The following is a 17,529-nucleotide window of genomic DNA, read 5'->3' on the forward strand; positions in this document are numbered from 1 at the left end:
AAATATCATGCCTTTCTTTCCTGTCTAAAACCCCTTTCTTTTCAGCACAACAAATTTTTACACCAATGGTGATCATGTTTATAACAAAAACAACTCAACAAATTAAGCATGCCGACATTTACCCAAGCAACATGTGAACCTCAGCATATACACAAAGCACCACTTAGCTTTAAAAAGGAAATAAAAATAAGAAACAGTTTTCTCCTTTAACATTTCACTAAAAACATCGGACTTTTTACTTTCAAACACATCAGAATCGATATATTTTATTGGCTAGTTGGGGTTTAGGAAACTGTATTATTATCATCATATTTTCCTAATAACAAGTGGTGAAGGCACTTTGTTGAACAATATGCTAATTCATGTCAATTCAAGGTGACAATGTAGGGGGTGGGGCTGATGAAAAACTAAACGATGATGGAACGTTGGTGTTGTCGAATCTGTATCCTCCAGTTTTCTCAATCTTTTTCGACTCTGGAATTTTAAATTTAAATTAGAGAAAAAATTTAAAATCGCCTGTATTTGTATACATATGAAAAAATAAAATATCCCAAAAAATGAAAACAGATAAAAACCTTGTTCACCCATATACATGAGAAAAAATATTCTTGTGCACCTATGTGTGAAAAAAATAAAAAAAATAATTTTAAATAAAAAAAGAAAAATCTTGTGTACCCAGGAGTATAAAAAATAAATAAAAAACTTTTTTACCTGGAAAAAAAATCTTGTGTTCCATGCATAAGAAAAAATAAAAACATAAAAAAAATCTTGTGTAACTGTATACATGAGAAAAAATAAAAACATTTTGTGTACCATTTTACACAGAAAAAAAAGAAAAAAAATTGTATTTCATAAAATAATAATCTCGGGTACCCATGTGTGTAAAAAAATTAAAAAAATTATTTCACATAAAAAAAATAAAAAATTTTGTGTACCCATATACATGGAAAAATAATTTTATTACATGAAAAAAATAAATTCGTGTACTAATGTGTGTAAAAAAAAAAAAAATAATTTTAAATAAAAAAGAAAAATCTCGTGTACCCAGGAGTATAGAAAATAAATAAAATTTTTTACCTGGAAAAAAAATCTTGTGTGCCATGCATAAGAAAAAATAAAAAAATCTTGTGTAAATGTATACATGAAAAAAAAATGAAAAAAATTCTATAACATGAAAAAAAAATCACGGGTACCCATGTATGTGAAAAAAAAATTAATAATTTTACATGAAAAATTTTGTGTACAGGTCTACATGAAAAAAAAAGAAAAAAATCTTTTAAATGAAGAAATAAAAAATCTTGTGTAAATGTATACATGAAAAAAAAATGAAAAAAATTCTATTACATGAAAAAAAAACCTCAGGTACCCATGTATGTGAAAAAAAATAAAATTAATAATTTTACATGAAAAATTTTGTGTACAGGTCTACATAGAAAAAAGAAAAAATTCTTTTAAATGAAAAAATAAAAAATCTTGTGTAATTGTATACATGAAAAAAAATCTCGGGTACCCATGTAAGTAAAAAAAATTTAAAAAATATTTTACAGGAAAAAAATGAAAATCTTGTGTGCCCGTTATACATTAAAAAGAAAGAAAAATTTTAAACGAAAAAATAAAAAATCTTGTGTAACCATGTGTGTGAAAAAAATTTAAAAAATTATTTTTTATACGATAAAAAGAAAAAAAATCTCGTGTACCTAGAAGCATAGAAAAAAAAATTTGTGTGCCGATTCTTGAGAAAAAAAAGTTTTTTACATAAAAAAATAATAAATTTTGTGTTCCCGTATACATAGAGAAAAAAAAATATATATATATATTTTACATGAAAAAATAAAAAATCTTGTGTACCACATGTGTGTAAAAAAATATTTTAAAGAAAAAAAAAGAAAAAAAATTGTGTACATGAGCAAAAAAATAATCTTTTTTACATTAAAAAAATAAAATATAAAAGGAGACACAATTACAAGAGAAAAAAAATAATTAAAATTTTGTGTACCCGTATACATAAGAAAAAATATAAAATCTTGTGTACCCAGGAGTATAAAAAATAAATAAAAAACTTTTTTTCCTAAAAAAAAAGTTTTTTTTTTTCCTAAAAAAAAAGTTTTTTTAATGAAAAAAATAATCTCGGGTACCCATGTGAGTAAATAAATTAAAAAAAAAATTTTACATGAAAAAAATGAAAAATATTGTGTACATGTATACACGGGAAAAAGAAAAGAATTCTATTACATGAAAAAATGATTTTGTGTACCCATGTGTGTGAAAAAAAAAAAAATAATAATTTTACATAAAATATTCGTATACACCATACATGTACATCAGTACACACCTGCAGCAGCTCGTCGTTGATCCGCCAATACATAAATATCGGTGAGCGACTTCTTTTGTTCTTCTGACAACCCATTCATTAGCGAATGATACCATTCAGGGTCTCGTTCTAATAAGGCTGTGATGTAACAATCATGTTAGAAGGTAATAATCACTATTGTGAATAATCAATAAATATATTAATACCATTATTTAAATACCAATAAAATGATTAATGCCATCCAAATACTAAATTTATTTCAAACTTTAAGCCAATTGGTAACTTTTAATTCAACATTCTGTGCCAGAAGACCTCGCCCTTACATAATATATTAAACTTATAAATTTTTACAATTGTTAATTTTTTAATTCTATGATGATAGAAATATTATAGAATCAGCATTATTGAGTGTCTACAAACTGCCACCATGGAAAAATAATGTTATTTAGATAATAGACCTTAAGTTCCATTGGTTTTTCTAAAATACAAAACTACTGCCAAAAAAATAGGAATTTTTATTTAAAGTTGAAAAATAAGATTTGTGTTCAACATTTAAGCTTTTAATTGGCAAGAACACTGTTTTAAAAATGTTGCTCAACCCTATAATTGTAACAATCAGGTTTTTAACCCTACGAAACCCGCCATGTTCAAATTTTGTAATGATTAACTTTGTTTACGACGCAGATTTTTTTCAAACTTTCTATTTAACAAACACGTGATCAATTATAATAAATTAACCAACCACCCAAACACCATTCTTACAAATACGAACTTGTTTGAAAGCCACAAACTCTTCAATCACATATTACATGATATGTGTATTTTACATTTAATGTTTCTATCTGTATTATGTGGTTTAACGTTTAAATTATAACCCATTTTTTGTTCTTTATGGAAGAGGTCCTTGTCAAGAACCTGGGATTCAGGCCACCTTGTTTTGATATGACTTACAATTTGGACAACCCATTAGTGACTGCTGGGTTGGAGCAATGACCATCAAGTGTCTTGCCCAAGGACACATACGCCGATCAGTATTAGTGGCGCCGTCGAGCATTGAACCGGGGACACTTTGGTTTCAATGCAAGCGCCTAAACCACTGAGCCACGGCGCCGGAAGAATTATAACCCATGGGTGGCAACACAATCAATTAGTGTGTTTTACTGTTATACCCTGACCAATTATTAAAGCCCACACCCAACCCTTACAAATATGAACTTGTTTGAACGCGACAAACTCGTCAATCGCCGCATCTTCCGCTTCCAATAATGTTGGAAAAGATTCCAACATTGTTTCTCCCTCCGCTCCTAATTCATCCTCGTCGTCGTCGTCATCATCTTCGTCATCCTATTTATTAAATCTCTATCTTTTATTTATATGATATTTATGTGCGTATTTTAATTTATAGAATCGGACCGTAAAAATAAAAATATTTCATGTTTATTTTTTAAACTTTTTTGTTCCTGACATTTTATTAAACTGTTTGCATGTTATACCTGTCTATTTTCTATTTTTATTTAACTTTTATTTGCTGTTTTACGACCTATATATATTTTAACTCTGTACTTTATGTCTCTGTGTTGTCATATTATACCTTGTCTTATTTTTTAATTTTTATTGTTTTGTAAAATTTTTTAACTTTCTGTATTTTTGTTCTCTTTCAAGTTGTTTTCTGAGACTTTTTATTACCTAAAACTGAGTCTTTGTACACAACATATGAAATCTGAGCACACGGGAGACCTGGGAAGTAAGTCTATTACCCAACACTCAGGGTGCTACCATCTAGTCCCCAGAGGCAGTTTATAGACACTCAATCATATAGATTCTATTATATAAGGGTGAGGTCTTCAGTGAGGCACACCTGAGACCTGGAATGTAGCTCTATTACGACAACACCCAGGGTACTACAATCTAGTCCCCACTAAAGCAGGTTTAGACACTCAACCAAAAAGATTTTATTTTATAAAAGTGATGTCTTCAGTGAGGCACACATAGCGGTATAGCTACCATCTAATCCTAACTGAAGAGACTCAATACTAGAGATTCTAATATATAAGGGTGTGCTCTTCAATGAGGCACATCTGACACCTGGTTTGTAGGTCTATTAGACTATTACCCCAACATCCAAGGTTCTACCATCACTGAACCAGTTTATAGACACTCAATAAAAGAGATTCAATAACTGTGAGGCATGGTTCTACCATCTCAACTACAACCCTCAACACTGCTAATACTAAACCTTCCCTTCCACTCACACTGCATTGCGTTCTTGAAGATCGTAAACTCCTCAACCTCGTTATCGGAGTCCTCCAATATGCTGTTGAAACTTTCAAGGTCTGTCTCCTCATCGGAATAAATAGAACTCGTATCAGATGATTTTTCCTGAAACAACCTCAACTGCTAAGTGCTAACCTATGGCAGCCTGTCTATTACTCGCACCCTAGACTTGTTTGCTTGCTTTCATATTTTCAAATCTAACTGAACATAACTAAAGATTTATTTTAATATTTATAAAAATAAAAAAATGTAAAAAAAAAATTGAGAAAAATTTAATTTAAGTGAACATTTAAATAAAAAGTGAATTAAAAAAACAAAGACAAATTTGGGCACAAACTGCATTAGGGAACACTGGTATAAATCATGTTTGGAAACACTGGGGACTATTTGAATAAATTACATTTTTGTATGAGGCTTAAAAAATTTTGTCAAAACAGATAAAAACAACATTGGGGAAAAATGGTATAAACTACGTTGGAAAAAACTCAATTAACGAGGACTATAAAATAAATAAAATTACCTAAACTTTTTATATTATTTTACACTTTACCTTGGCAGATAATAAAAAAACAGTAGTGTACAAGCCACCCATCTTAGTCTGCAGCATTCAAAAAAATTAGGCATAAATAAAAAAATTGTTGGTAAAACAGATAAAAAACACTGGGAAACATTACTATAAACCACTTTTGGAAACACTGGTATAAAAAATGTGAAACACTGCACCCACCTTGGTTTGCAACATTTCCAAATATTCGGCGGACTCCTCGTCAATCTCGTCTTCATCGGATGCGAGTTCCGCTTGTTCGTAAACTTCCTCCTCGTCTTCTTCATCCGAGGAATCATCGGAGCTGTTGCTGGATGTTTCTCCTCCTTGTACTGATGGGAGGAAGGGGTTAATATGGGGAGACTTTATTCTACCTATAACAACTTGAGCTATTCTATACAGGTGAGATTCTACAGGGAGGCACACAATGGATACTCTCCCTCCTTGTACTGATGGGGGGAGGGGGGGTTAATATAGATGGGAAAATGAAATGCAATGAGGGGATTGGGTAACATAGTTTCTATGCCCACAGGGGTCTAGAAGGTTAGAGACCCGTTGCTAGATGACTCCTCTTTTTGTACTGCAAGGATGAGGGGTAATGTGGGTGAGATGGGGCAAATAGGTTTTTATTGGGTGAAGACTGTATTTTAAATGAGCGGATTCTCTCTTAAGCACACAATGGGATCCTATAATGAAACCCGATACTGAAAAGCTGACTTCCTTGGGATTAACGCTTTCAAAAGGTTTGGACTTCATTCAATGTAAAGACATGGTGTATCAACAGCTTTATTGGTTGGTAAACTAGAGTTAAATGGTGGCAAGTGTAACTTAAGAGTTTTTTTTTATGGGTGAGGTCCTTGTCGAGGACCTGGGATTTAGGCCAGCGGGTTAAGAGTCACTTTGACATTCGTACGAGTTACTTTGACATTCGAGAAGTGCCGAAGACACGGTGTATCAACAACTTTATTGGTTGGTAAACTAGAGTTAAATGGTGGCAAGTGTAACTTGAGTTAATACGACACTTTTTCCAACATTACCTTTATAAGCTCGTACCAACCCTTGGAACAACATTATAAGAGATGGGATGAACTGGCTCGATATTTCGTTGATACAAGCTGGTCTATTAGGGAGATCCATCAAGGTACAAATACCAAGCACACATACTCGTCGATCGTGGATGCTGGAGGGTAAGGATATTGTTAATATTAGTTTGTGTGTTTCTTGTATAATGTTAAATATGTGTCCGTGTGGGATATTTCTATACTTTTCTTAATGGGTGAAGTTCTGACAGTAAATTAAGATTTTTGTTAATATATATTACTCTGGCATGAACGAATTAAATGTGCTTTTGTTTTCATATTACTCTAAAAGAGCCTGGTTATATTACTAAATGAAAGAAATTCATTTTTAATTTTTTTTAATAAGTAATACTTTGACCTGTAGGAAATAAAAAGAATAATTTGCCAGCAAACGACTGTTTATTACCTTTTTTGTAATAAATGCAATTTAGACTCACAACTAGTATTATGACATCACAACTCACCCCAAGAAACAATCGACATCATTAATCCACTGTCGGAAGAATTGTTCTGAAATTGTTTCGGTCGTGTTTGGAAACCTCATGCTCTCCAATGTTTGTAGAAGTAATGTGGGGTTGTAATATAACGCGGCAATCACCTGATGCCATGAAATTATTCATACTTTGACAAATATGTTTGCATGTTTCGCACTTTAATTAGGAATTTTTTTTTAATTTGGGGTAAAATGTTGAAACAATATTTTTTATCAAAAAAAAATATTTTGAAACTAGGTATTGAAAATATGATTTTTGATACATAAAAGTTAAAATAAAAACATAATGAAACTTTAATTTAAAAAGTTTCAAAGTAGTACAAGCAGTTTAAATAACAACACTGAAAAATTTATACAAGTCTTTGGGAAAAAACATTAAACGAAAAAAAATATCCAATATAGTTTCAATCTTTGGAAAAACGGGAATAAAGAAAAAACTAGTTTAAAAAATGAGATTTCGAATAGCAAAAGTTAAATTTACAAAACTTTGCTCTAAACAGCCTAAAAATTTTATAGAAATATTTAAAACTGTCCTCATACTCACAACTTGCAAACACATGGTTCGAAGCTCACTCGTCTTAACTTCTTTCGTCAACCGAGACAACGCAACTTCGACAAATAACGGGATACACTAGAGGGAGGTATAACAATAAACATTAAATAGAAATAACATATAAAGTAGGGATGACGGAAAAGTCTAGTAATTCAACTATTTATATTATACTTATTAATAGGGATTTATTCTAATCTGTATTTTTAGCAATATTGTGCTGTAACAACTGCCATTTTTTGCTAATACCCGTTGCTTTACGTTTCAGTAAATTATGAAAATGACATCCATATACATTAGTAATGACATACACTTCATATGTACCAATATATACCAGTGACCCAGTATATGTACCCATATAACCACCAACATTCATTCACAACGACAAACCTGGTCAATCTGTCCCCTGCATTGTAAGATTATCACCTCAAGTAGTTTAGCTGCGTGGCATTCAGGGTCTTCTCCACTTTCCTTAGCAAGAACCTACACACAAGAATATGTTTTGATATTTTCATTTCATTGACTATTATGGACAGGACTTCAGTGAGGCACACCTGAGGTCTGGGATGTAGCCGTGGCATAGTGGTTAGCGCGCCTGCCTGTAACCCAGAGCCAGAGGTGATGGGTTCAAGGCTTGACGTTGCCACCATTCTGGGCGTATGTGTCCTTGGGCAAGACACTTAACGACAATTGCTCCCACCCAGTGGTCACTAATGGGTTGTCCAAATTATCAGCAATACATAAAAAAATGAAAAAAATCCAAAAAAAATAATCACCCACAAAGTAACATACATGGCAACTCGTAAGCTGGCACAAGGTGCTAAACCCGTGTGATAACGACTGTCGTTTTCCGGCCACGCGAGGATTTACATTCATTCATTCATGTAGTTCTATTATTCCATTACCCAAAAAAACCACTGAAGTAGTTTATAGACAGTTAATAATACAGTTGTGTATTAGGCGCCTAAACACCACAATCTAAATATTGCATAAAACTTCCATGTTACCTGTTTACACATCCCAAATATAAGTTCCAAGTATTTAGGGTTAGATAATAATGTTGGAGTATCAATAGTGCAGAAGTTGTGTAAGACTGGCATCATATCAGTGAAGTAATCGAACCCGTCCTCCTGAAGAAATGGGGAGTTTTAATAATGGGGTTTGCTTGTATTCTCGGTAAGTTAAGTCAAGTTACAAGTTTTTAATGTTGGGGTTTCAATTCTTTAGAATAAAGATAAGTTCTATGGTTGGATCATGACATATAGTATTGTATTACCAAGCTTAACAACCTATTTGTGTAGAATAATGTATTAACATACCTTACTAAATAATAATACACATAATAGAAAAATGTAAGATTGGTTTTAAACTACAATAATATGACTGCTTTACTATTTTCTAAGAGGAGGTATTCTGATTTTACAAAAATATATATATTTTTAAAATAATATTCAGGGAGGGGAGGGTTCGGACCGCCTTGCCCCCCGCCCTTGTATACGCCCCTGCAACATGGTATATATAATGTAACTATTATTACACACAGCAATGTATTTAACACAATAACATATATATGTATATACAATGGTTAAATACAACATAACATGCAATACAGCTAAACAGCTGCATTATCATATACTATCTGTAATACTTCAGATGGGCCTACCCTCCCACCCCAGGTTTGGTGCCCATAAATTACCTGGAATACTTCTGATATAAGGTGCAGGGCTTCCCACATTGGTGGAGATATCGCTTGGCAGGTGAGGGAATACATGAGTGAGCAGATCTCTTCATAATAATCTGGGAATAACTTATAGTAAGCTTCCCATAACTGTATGGATTATATTATGCCAGTCAGGGGAGCTAACAGAAATGTATATTACTGTAATACTAATACTCTAGCCAGTTAAACAATAATAATTACAAAGTGATAAAAAATCTTCAATAACTATAAAAAAGTCGACAAAACAAAATGAAAAAATATTTCGTGTCCCTAACACTATAAATTTAAACACACACACACATGTACATCCTAGGTCTCAGGTGTGCCGCACTGAAGACTTCACCCATACAGAATATTAATCGAAACACAAGCACCCAGTGGCGCAGCCAGGGGGTTTTGGGTGTCGCAAACCACCCTTTTAAACCCCCCCCAAAAAAAAATTTTATAAAAAAAAATTTTTGAATTTTTTTTTTATTAAATCCCACCCCTCCTTATATTTTTTCTGACTGCGCCATTGCACGCACCTATATTCCTGGTCTTTAAAACATGAGCAACAAGAGGAGCGACGATTGATTCAAGTTGAAGCGTGATCTCCCTCTCTTCCTCCATCATATCAAGCACGGTTTCTATCGTACTGAGAATCCCTATGGCAGTGACAGCTTTATCATCGTTATTGTCCCCAGCGTCACCTGTTGCCCCGTCAGCGTCACCGCTACAACTTGCAACTACTTTGAGGAACGTAGCTGTCTGTGTGGATTAATAAGTACAATGATTAAGGATCATATTATGATAAAACCTAGTTTTTTTAGCTATGTTTGCTTGTGTGTAGGTATTCCTAATACTTTTTAGGAGCAGGGGTGTAAATGGGGCAAAAAACAACTGGGCGTCTCCCAAATTGCGTGTCCCAAGTTGCCCAAATTAGTAAAGAAACACTCTACTGTTTCTCTTTTTCTTTTCTTTATGTGTTTGGTTAATGTCAACTCTGGCAAATAGTACTACGCTAGGTTACTTGGTAAGCATTATCCTAAAACCTCACCCATATAGTCAAGAATACATAGTATTTAAAAGCATATTGTAGATATATTTCTTTATTCCATAATTAGGTATTATCTCACCAAGTTTTGGGTAATCTCCACAGCATAAGGTATAACATGTTCACAATAAAGACAAATAACCTTCTGCACAATCGACGTGAGATCGTCATTTTCAGTTTCGTGTACAAGTTGTAGCAAAGCTGAATAATATCATGCGTGATGTCAGTAAAATAGAGTTGCAAGCAGTGGCGCAGCCAGGGGGGTTTAGGGTGTCGCGACCCCCCCATTTTAAACCAAAATAAATATATATTAAAAAATATATATATTTTGAATTTTTTTTGATTAAACCCCCCCTCCTTTATTTTTTTCTGGCTGCGCCACTGGTTGCAAGTGTAATGAGAATTAGTCTAAAACATGAAAAGTCCAGGACAGAGCTGCACTTTACACATAAGCGACACGGGTGTTCGGGTAATGGGACATAATTTGGCTTGAATTCTAGGTCTTTGAAGAGGACCTCACTCAAACAGGATGGCATAAAATTGAGTGACACAGGCGCCATTTATTAAATAAAAACTTAATTTCTAGTGGCAAATTAAAAACATTTACCAAATACCAGAGTAAATTTCTAGGTTGAAAAGTTACCACATTAAATACACAAGCTACAAATGAAATTTTTTAGAATATAACTGACCTTGCATAATAGGCCTCACATGTTGCACACAATGTTTCTCAGCTATCTCCTGCTCGGACAAAAACTCCTGTAATGCCATTGCGGCTTCTACTCTTACAGGTAAATCCCCATCGTTGAGAAGAAGATGTTTCAACGCTTCAGCAGTCGCGATAATATTTTCCTTTTTCTTGAACTTTGCTTCGCTGAAGTGTTGCACCACCCAGCAAGCCTGTGAGTGATAGCATTGTTAACTCCGTTGAAATATTTCAGTAAAATGGAAACAATTCGGTAAAATCTAAAGTTCTGCTGGAGAACTGCAATTAAATCGTTCTATCCTATGAGGTGAAGAATTAGCAAATTATTTATACAAGAGTTGAAATTACCCTTAAATTGTTAATTGCACTTACACATTATCACATATCAAAAAGACGTTATCCACCAACGTCGCTTCAATGAATAGTAAACCTGACTTACCCGAGCCCTCATGAAGCCATAATCGCTTTGTAGCTCCGGGATCACGTGGGTCCTCAACATCAGTTCAAGTTGATCTTTATACATCTTCCTCTTAAGCAAGGTGTCAGCAAGTGATCCAATGATGTGGAGAGCTCCATCCCGCCTCCGGATTAACTCTTCCGATGTTGCAGCATCAGTGAGGACACTGGGGGAGGATGGAACAAATTTAAACAAATTGGTTAATGTTTTATACATCTTGATTTAGTCTATTTTTACAATAGTTCTATTTTTATTTTTATGGCGATTCTTTTACCAACTTCACGAGCCTGTATAACATCACATGATATTCCTTTCAATAAATACAACTTTAGTTATAAATGCCATAATTAAAATCCTATGTCGCTGGTGTGTTGCATGACTGGCAAAGTTTGCGAAATGCCTCCCAATAAAGATGTTCTAACACATCCACTGGTTTATAACCTGATGTAACCAACAAAACCCATTATAAAACTGAACCAACCTGTAGCAAAATCCCATTGTTTTTTGAAGAACTTGTTTTCTTTTTGAGGCAGCTGAATGTAAAAGATGTTGCGCAGCACTGGCAGGTGACAAAAAGTCTTCAAATATATCTGGAAACACAGGAAGCGTTAAGTTACAGTTTATCCACACACTGCAATATTTTCAGCAACTCGACTGTGGGCATGCGAGTGGCAACCATGGATAAGTAACTCAAGTTCCCACCCACAAGGATAACATAACATACTTTTTTCTTTATCCCTTTTGAACAATAACATTTTTTAATTATCATAACCAAGAGATGGTATTAACAGCAAAGCGACATTTGTTATACCACGCTAAGGATATAATACTGTGGACATTAGAGTGGCAACCATAGATAAGCCACCGAAGCACCAACAATAATAACTCACCAAACTTCATCCTAATATATTCATGCGGATCATCTTCCCAAACCTCTTTGTCTTCATCAGTGAAACACATCAGAGGGAAAATGATGTCTTTTAATAAATCCTGGAACAACAAGCATGATAAAACACAAGCCTGCCACTATTTCTTTATAGCAGCTCGTCCGGTATAAAAACTAGTGTGGAATAATTCCCTGACAAAGTCTTGCTGAACGAAAGAAACCTTAGGAATGCACTACATTTGCATACTAGACGAGTCGCTAAAAGAATATATAAATTATATACATTATGCCTGGTAGCGGAACTAACAGAATATTACATAAGCTACTACAGCAATAATTAGTGTGCACAGAACTTCTGTTCTAATGCATGACTGGCCCAAATATGTCTTTTAGTAAGCCTACCTAGAAAGAAAAAGAAATAAGCTCATAAAAAAGTTCATAAAACCCCTTAACAACAAATGTAAACAGACAGATAAAACACAGATATATTACAATAGGAGTAAGCACAGCATCTGAGGTATTGAAACAACTTCTATAGCATGCTACTCTGTAGGACCTCATCCATATGGAATAGAAACACTTACATGGTAGGCTCCCTTCATAACTTTCCATGTATGCGCGTGACTGACAGATTGGTCAAGGAAATGCAAAGCTTGCTGTAAGACACGAGGTGCCACATATTCCTTGTTGCGGTAAGCGTCAAATATCTTTAACAGAACTTGGAGGATGCTCACTGTGGTGGATGTAATGGGGATTATTTGTTGATATTAACAGATAATATGGAAAGGTGGTTGTATCACTGTGTAGGTTAGGTCAAGTTGTGTTATTGTGGTAAATGGAATAGTGATATTCATATATGGTACATTTATACACCTCATGCTCGCTGTCGAATTATAACATGAGTGTCTGCTTATACACCAGACACACATGTTGTGTTCATACACCTCATGCTCACTGTCAAGTTAAACATGGGTGTCTTCTTATACACCAGACACACATGGTGTATTCATACACCTCATGCTCGCTGTAGAGTTATAACATGGGTGTCTTCTTAAACACCAGACACACATGGTGTATTCATACACCTCATGCTCGCTGTAGAGTTATAACATGGGTGTCTTCTTATACACCAGACACACATAGTGTATTCATACACCTCAGACCTCACACTTACTATCAAAGCTGTATGTTTATTGATTAAGATATGTCATCTATAATTCATTTACCTAATCAGCAAGAGTTATAGAAATTACAGCTTTAATCCCCTACACAGTAATATAAGTAAGTACAATACACAATGTATAGGTAACCTCAACAATAACAGTACCCAGGTTAAACAGTGCATATATTAATATAAGTAACTTTAATAATCACCTGTGTATCGTTTAAGGAAGAATTCAGAGAAAGCGTTGTATTCCTTAGTCACGCTGCCTGGACTTCCATACCTTGTCGTGGGTAATGAGATGTTAAACAAATATACAAGTCATAATAAACAACCAGATTTAAATATATATACACCATCACTTCAACATTAAATAGAATCAAACAACGATTAAAATTGAGGACAAATAGAATTAAACAAACGAAAAAAAATATACCCACAAATAAAGAAAGTGTAAAATAGAATATTACGAAAGCCTGGCTATAGATTGTTTAACATGAGAATAAAACAACATATATTAATTTTTACCAAAAGTTTTAAAACTAAAAACTATGAAATCACAAATATTAATAAGGTTACAAAGAAACAGTCTTAAAGTTTACCTTTCAAACATCCTTGCTAGGAAGTGCACGGCCCACTTTTTACTTTTCCACCAAGGTAGCTCGCATCTCTCAAGTTCATCCACCTGTCAATCAAAAACAATATTAATATAAGGTGAAATATTTCTATTAAAATATATAACTGTACAGTGGGGCAAAGCAAGTCTATAATGACACTGGCGTAAAGTTACGGGGTTGCAGGGTTGCCTGGCAACCCTTTGATTTTCTCCGAACTAATAAGAATTACATTTGACCAAACGAAGACGCCGTTATTACTGCGAGCGCGAAGACTTTCTTTTTTTCTGGTTTTTGCAATCCTAACGTTTAGTAAGACTTTACGCCTATCGGCCTATGTATAATGCAACAATATTAAGATAATATGAAATATTTCTATTAAAATATTTAACAACGGAGAGAGTTAAACCTTCATATCTATTGAAATTTCTATAAATAACGGCTCAATTATAAGTTCTGTGGCAAGCCTGTGGTGTGGTGGTTAAGCACTGTAGTTGTAACCAAATGATACCGGGTTCAACACCCAATGCTGCCACCATTGTTGTATATTATGTATCTTTGGGCAAAACATATAAATTCATACTGCGCACTAATGTTATTAGTTGCCCAAATTATCACTTATATAAAAAACCTCACCAACAAAGTTGCATACATGGATACATGGTTATTATATGGAAGCAGGCACAAGGTGTATGAAAGTGAAAAAGCAACGTATGTTTAAAGACTGTCGATTGCAACCATTCATACAACTAAACTTTGTCCTATGACTCATGACTCAAACAGTCGCCTACACCATGTGTGTAAATAGTGAAGGTGAATGGAATTTGCCACAAGTCCATTGCATATGTGCATATACAAAACACTTTTGAACTTTTTATCTGAATTTTAGGCATATACAATTTTTTTTTATATGAATTTCATCAGTCAATATTAGTATCAGTCAATATTAGCAGTATAAATTAAAGAATAAAGAGTAAAAAACACAAATGTTAAAAACTCCTTCCAGGTTACTAATACTATACTAACATTTATGGAATTTTATTGATAAATATTTAACAGATATAAGCTAAGCTATTATTAACAGTTACATGTGAATTGTAGTGTTGTACATTGATAGCAAATACAAGTAATACCTGTAGTGTATCTGGTGGTGGTGGTGTGTCAATAATCACCCTCATAATATTAATCCATTCATCCATTATCTTTTCATTGAATAAATCCATGGGCAGTGAATACTGGAAGTAATTATAATATTAGAACTTTAAAAATCATAAATGGTGGATCATGGAAGGAAATAGGGTAAGGATAAAACAATTACATATACTATCACTTGTTAACAAAGTTACTTAAATATCCTCAGCTAAATAACTTTTAACTATACATATATACTCTATGTGTAAAGTCCTAAAACGAGTTACTCCACAGTCCACATGGGGCCTAAGACTATAGGCAGCAAAAACAGTTAAAAATGCAGGAGAGCCAGGAATAATTCGACTCACATTTCTGTTACTTATTGGTTCTAATATTTACCGATGAAGACAGTGAAAAAAAATTCAGCCATCCTAGGTTTGGCACCTGCGTTTGGGACTTTGGATAATATAAGACACATTTGGCCATCACCCTAATACAACAGCCACACACTAACTTGTATAAGAGTGTATATAGAAAAACATTTAGAAAATCGACATGTTTGGTCTGATTATAGTCAAGGGACTTGGGATGCAGAATTTAGGCCACAGTTGTCCATTAGCTGCTACAACAGTTTAGGTTATTAACACACTCACTTGTATAAGGGCGTATAATATTTTGAGCAATTGTTTCTGCAACAATGCAGAAGAAGCTGAAGGATCCTCCATCAACTTCCGGAAGAGTTGGAGCATCACAGGGAGCAGCAACTTCATCGCTTCAATCACCGGACCTCGCGCATCAGGTTTCTTGAATCTGAAGAAAAATAATTGATATGGCGGCACATGTAGACTGGCATAAGCTTTTCGGGGGTTTTGGTAAAAACTATGTAGGCTGTGACTTGGGGCTTTGGACTGTGTAAATGCAACCATAAGTTTAAGTTTTGTATTGAAGTTTTGTACTGAATAAAAGTATGTAGGCTGGCCAAGGTTTTTTGGGGTGATTTGGTATGAACTGTTGGGATGTTGTTAAAATACAGTTTTGTTAAAATACACCCAACAGCCCAACACTTATTGTTCCAGATGCATTTATCAAGTAGTGAATGCAATATACTTTAACTGTAATAAATTTTATAATTTTACCCATGATCCGTTACCAAGAAATATGATTGTAACAGCCAAAAATAAAGTCCAGAAAATTGTATAATTTGTGTGTGCTACATTTTTCGCACTACCAGATCCTGCAATAATCTTTGGCTCTAACGGCTTGTATACACACGCAGGTAAAAGCTATTTTCCGCTTTAACTGGGTTCACAAAACTTATGGTGCAACACTAGTTTTAAAAGTTAGGCATCCCATACGTCACATAAAGCCAACAGTAACACTCACTCATATGTTTTGACGAGTTGATATAAAGTAAGCAGAGCTCCCATCCATTCGCGTGGGGCTTCAGATTGAAGATGGAAATGAACCTCGTTTACTACGTTTGGCCAAACTTGTGGGAAATCGTGTTTGATGATGTTTTGGACGACAACTGTAAGTTGGTTCCTGTGGAAAGGTTTGATTTTTAGGAGTCAAAACAGGGAAAGCAAGGTGGGCAGGCCTACCCTGAAACTTTCTACACTAGTCCGTAAACATAGAAACCAAATTTGTTTCATAGGATTGTGGGTCTAACTATCGTTAGCTGAAAATATGGTTAGTATGTGGCAATCAAATTCCATGAAACATTGTTTAAACATAAGGTGTAACTCTTAACAAAACTATTACACAGCAACTACCTTATAATATCAGGTGCATGAATTAAAGCTTTAACAATATTGCTTCTGATTAGACCACGGTCATTTTCATGGATTGAAAAAACGTCAGTAATTGGAGTTCCGTCCTTGTCCGTACGTTCATGCCAAGAATGGACGCACAAGTTCTTTAAATAAATTGCCCCTGATTGCCGCACAGCCATTTGTACTTCGTCGGACATTACTAGTTGTATCAGAAGAGGGGAAAACCCGGCAATTTTGTGCATCTGTTTATAGTATTATGTTTGTAAGTAAATCTGTATACATAGATGCCTTCTTATATACCAGACATATATGGTGTATTCATAAACCCATGCTCACTGTCCAGTTATAACATGGGTGTCTTCTTATACACCAGACACACATGGTGTATTTATACACCTCATGCTCACTGTCAAGTTATAACGTGGTTGTCTTCTTATACACCAGACACACATGGTGTATATACTATAACAAGCACCCATGCTTTATATAAGCACCTGATCAAGTTGTTCTTCAGCCTCCTTCCTCAGGTTTGGGTTCATTGTAGCTTCCAATGCGTTGAGTATTTTGTTTGGATCCATGGTGAGTATTTGTGCGTGCGTACAATCAGGCATCAGACTTGCTTAGCAGAACTACTCAGCTGGCTGTGTGGAAACAAACTTGTAGGTTTCAGTGTATAAATTGTGGGTGCTAGTGAAGAATTCCCCCCCCAACTTATTTGCTAACCACTTAGGTGTTGATGGACGGTTGGGGGTTAGTAGTTAGTGGTTATATAGGGGTTAGTGGTTAGAAAATAAGGT

The 17,529-nt window shown here is 34.2% G+C and overlaps 1 protein-coding gene across 2 annotated transcripts; it reads right to left on the reverse strand.

Annotated features, from left to right (window-relative positions):
- Positions 1-54: 54 nt before the first annotated feature.
- LOC149739224 (importin-7-like) lies at positions 55-17,399 on the reverse strand. Of its 2 annotated transcripts, none has more exons than XM_089875690.1 (24): positions 17,227-17,399; positions 16,733-16,974; positions 16,344-16,502; positions 15,614-15,770; positions 14,963-15,064; positions 13,818-13,900; positions 13,428-13,498; positions 12,638-12,786; positions 12,058-12,157; positions 11,649-11,757; positions 11,150-11,333; positions 10,697-10,904; positions 10,087-10,205; positions 9,496-9,718; positions 8,948-9,048; positions 8,259-8,381; positions 7,642-7,734; positions 7,246-7,332; positions 6,673-6,806; positions 6,167-6,309; positions 5,313-5,461; positions 4,564-4,690; positions 2,333-2,449; positions 55-474 (listed from the first exon to the last, which is right to left on the reverse strand). In XM_089875690.1, the coding sequence occupies exons 1-24, from the start codon at positions 17,341-17,343 to the stop codon at positions 371-373; spliced, it is 3,201 nt and encodes a 1,066-aa protein (XP_089731816.1). In that variant the 5' UTR covers positions 17,344-17,399; the 3' UTR covers positions 55-370. The 2 variants fall into 2 exon arrangements, with proteins under 2 accessions (XP_089731816.1, XP_089731815.1); XM_089875689.1 differs by lacking the exon at positions 4,564-4,690 and adding an exon at positions 3,517-3,655 and having other exon boundaries at positions 17,227-17,397.
- Between the last annotated feature and the right edge of the window lie 130 nt (positions 17,400-17,529).

Source organism: Ciona robusta, chromosome 3, assembly GCF_009617815.1.
Source record: "Ciona robusta chromosome 3, ASM961781v2".
NCBI lineage: Eukaryota > Metazoa > Chordata > Ascidiacea > Phlebobranchia > Cionidae > Ciona > Ciona robusta.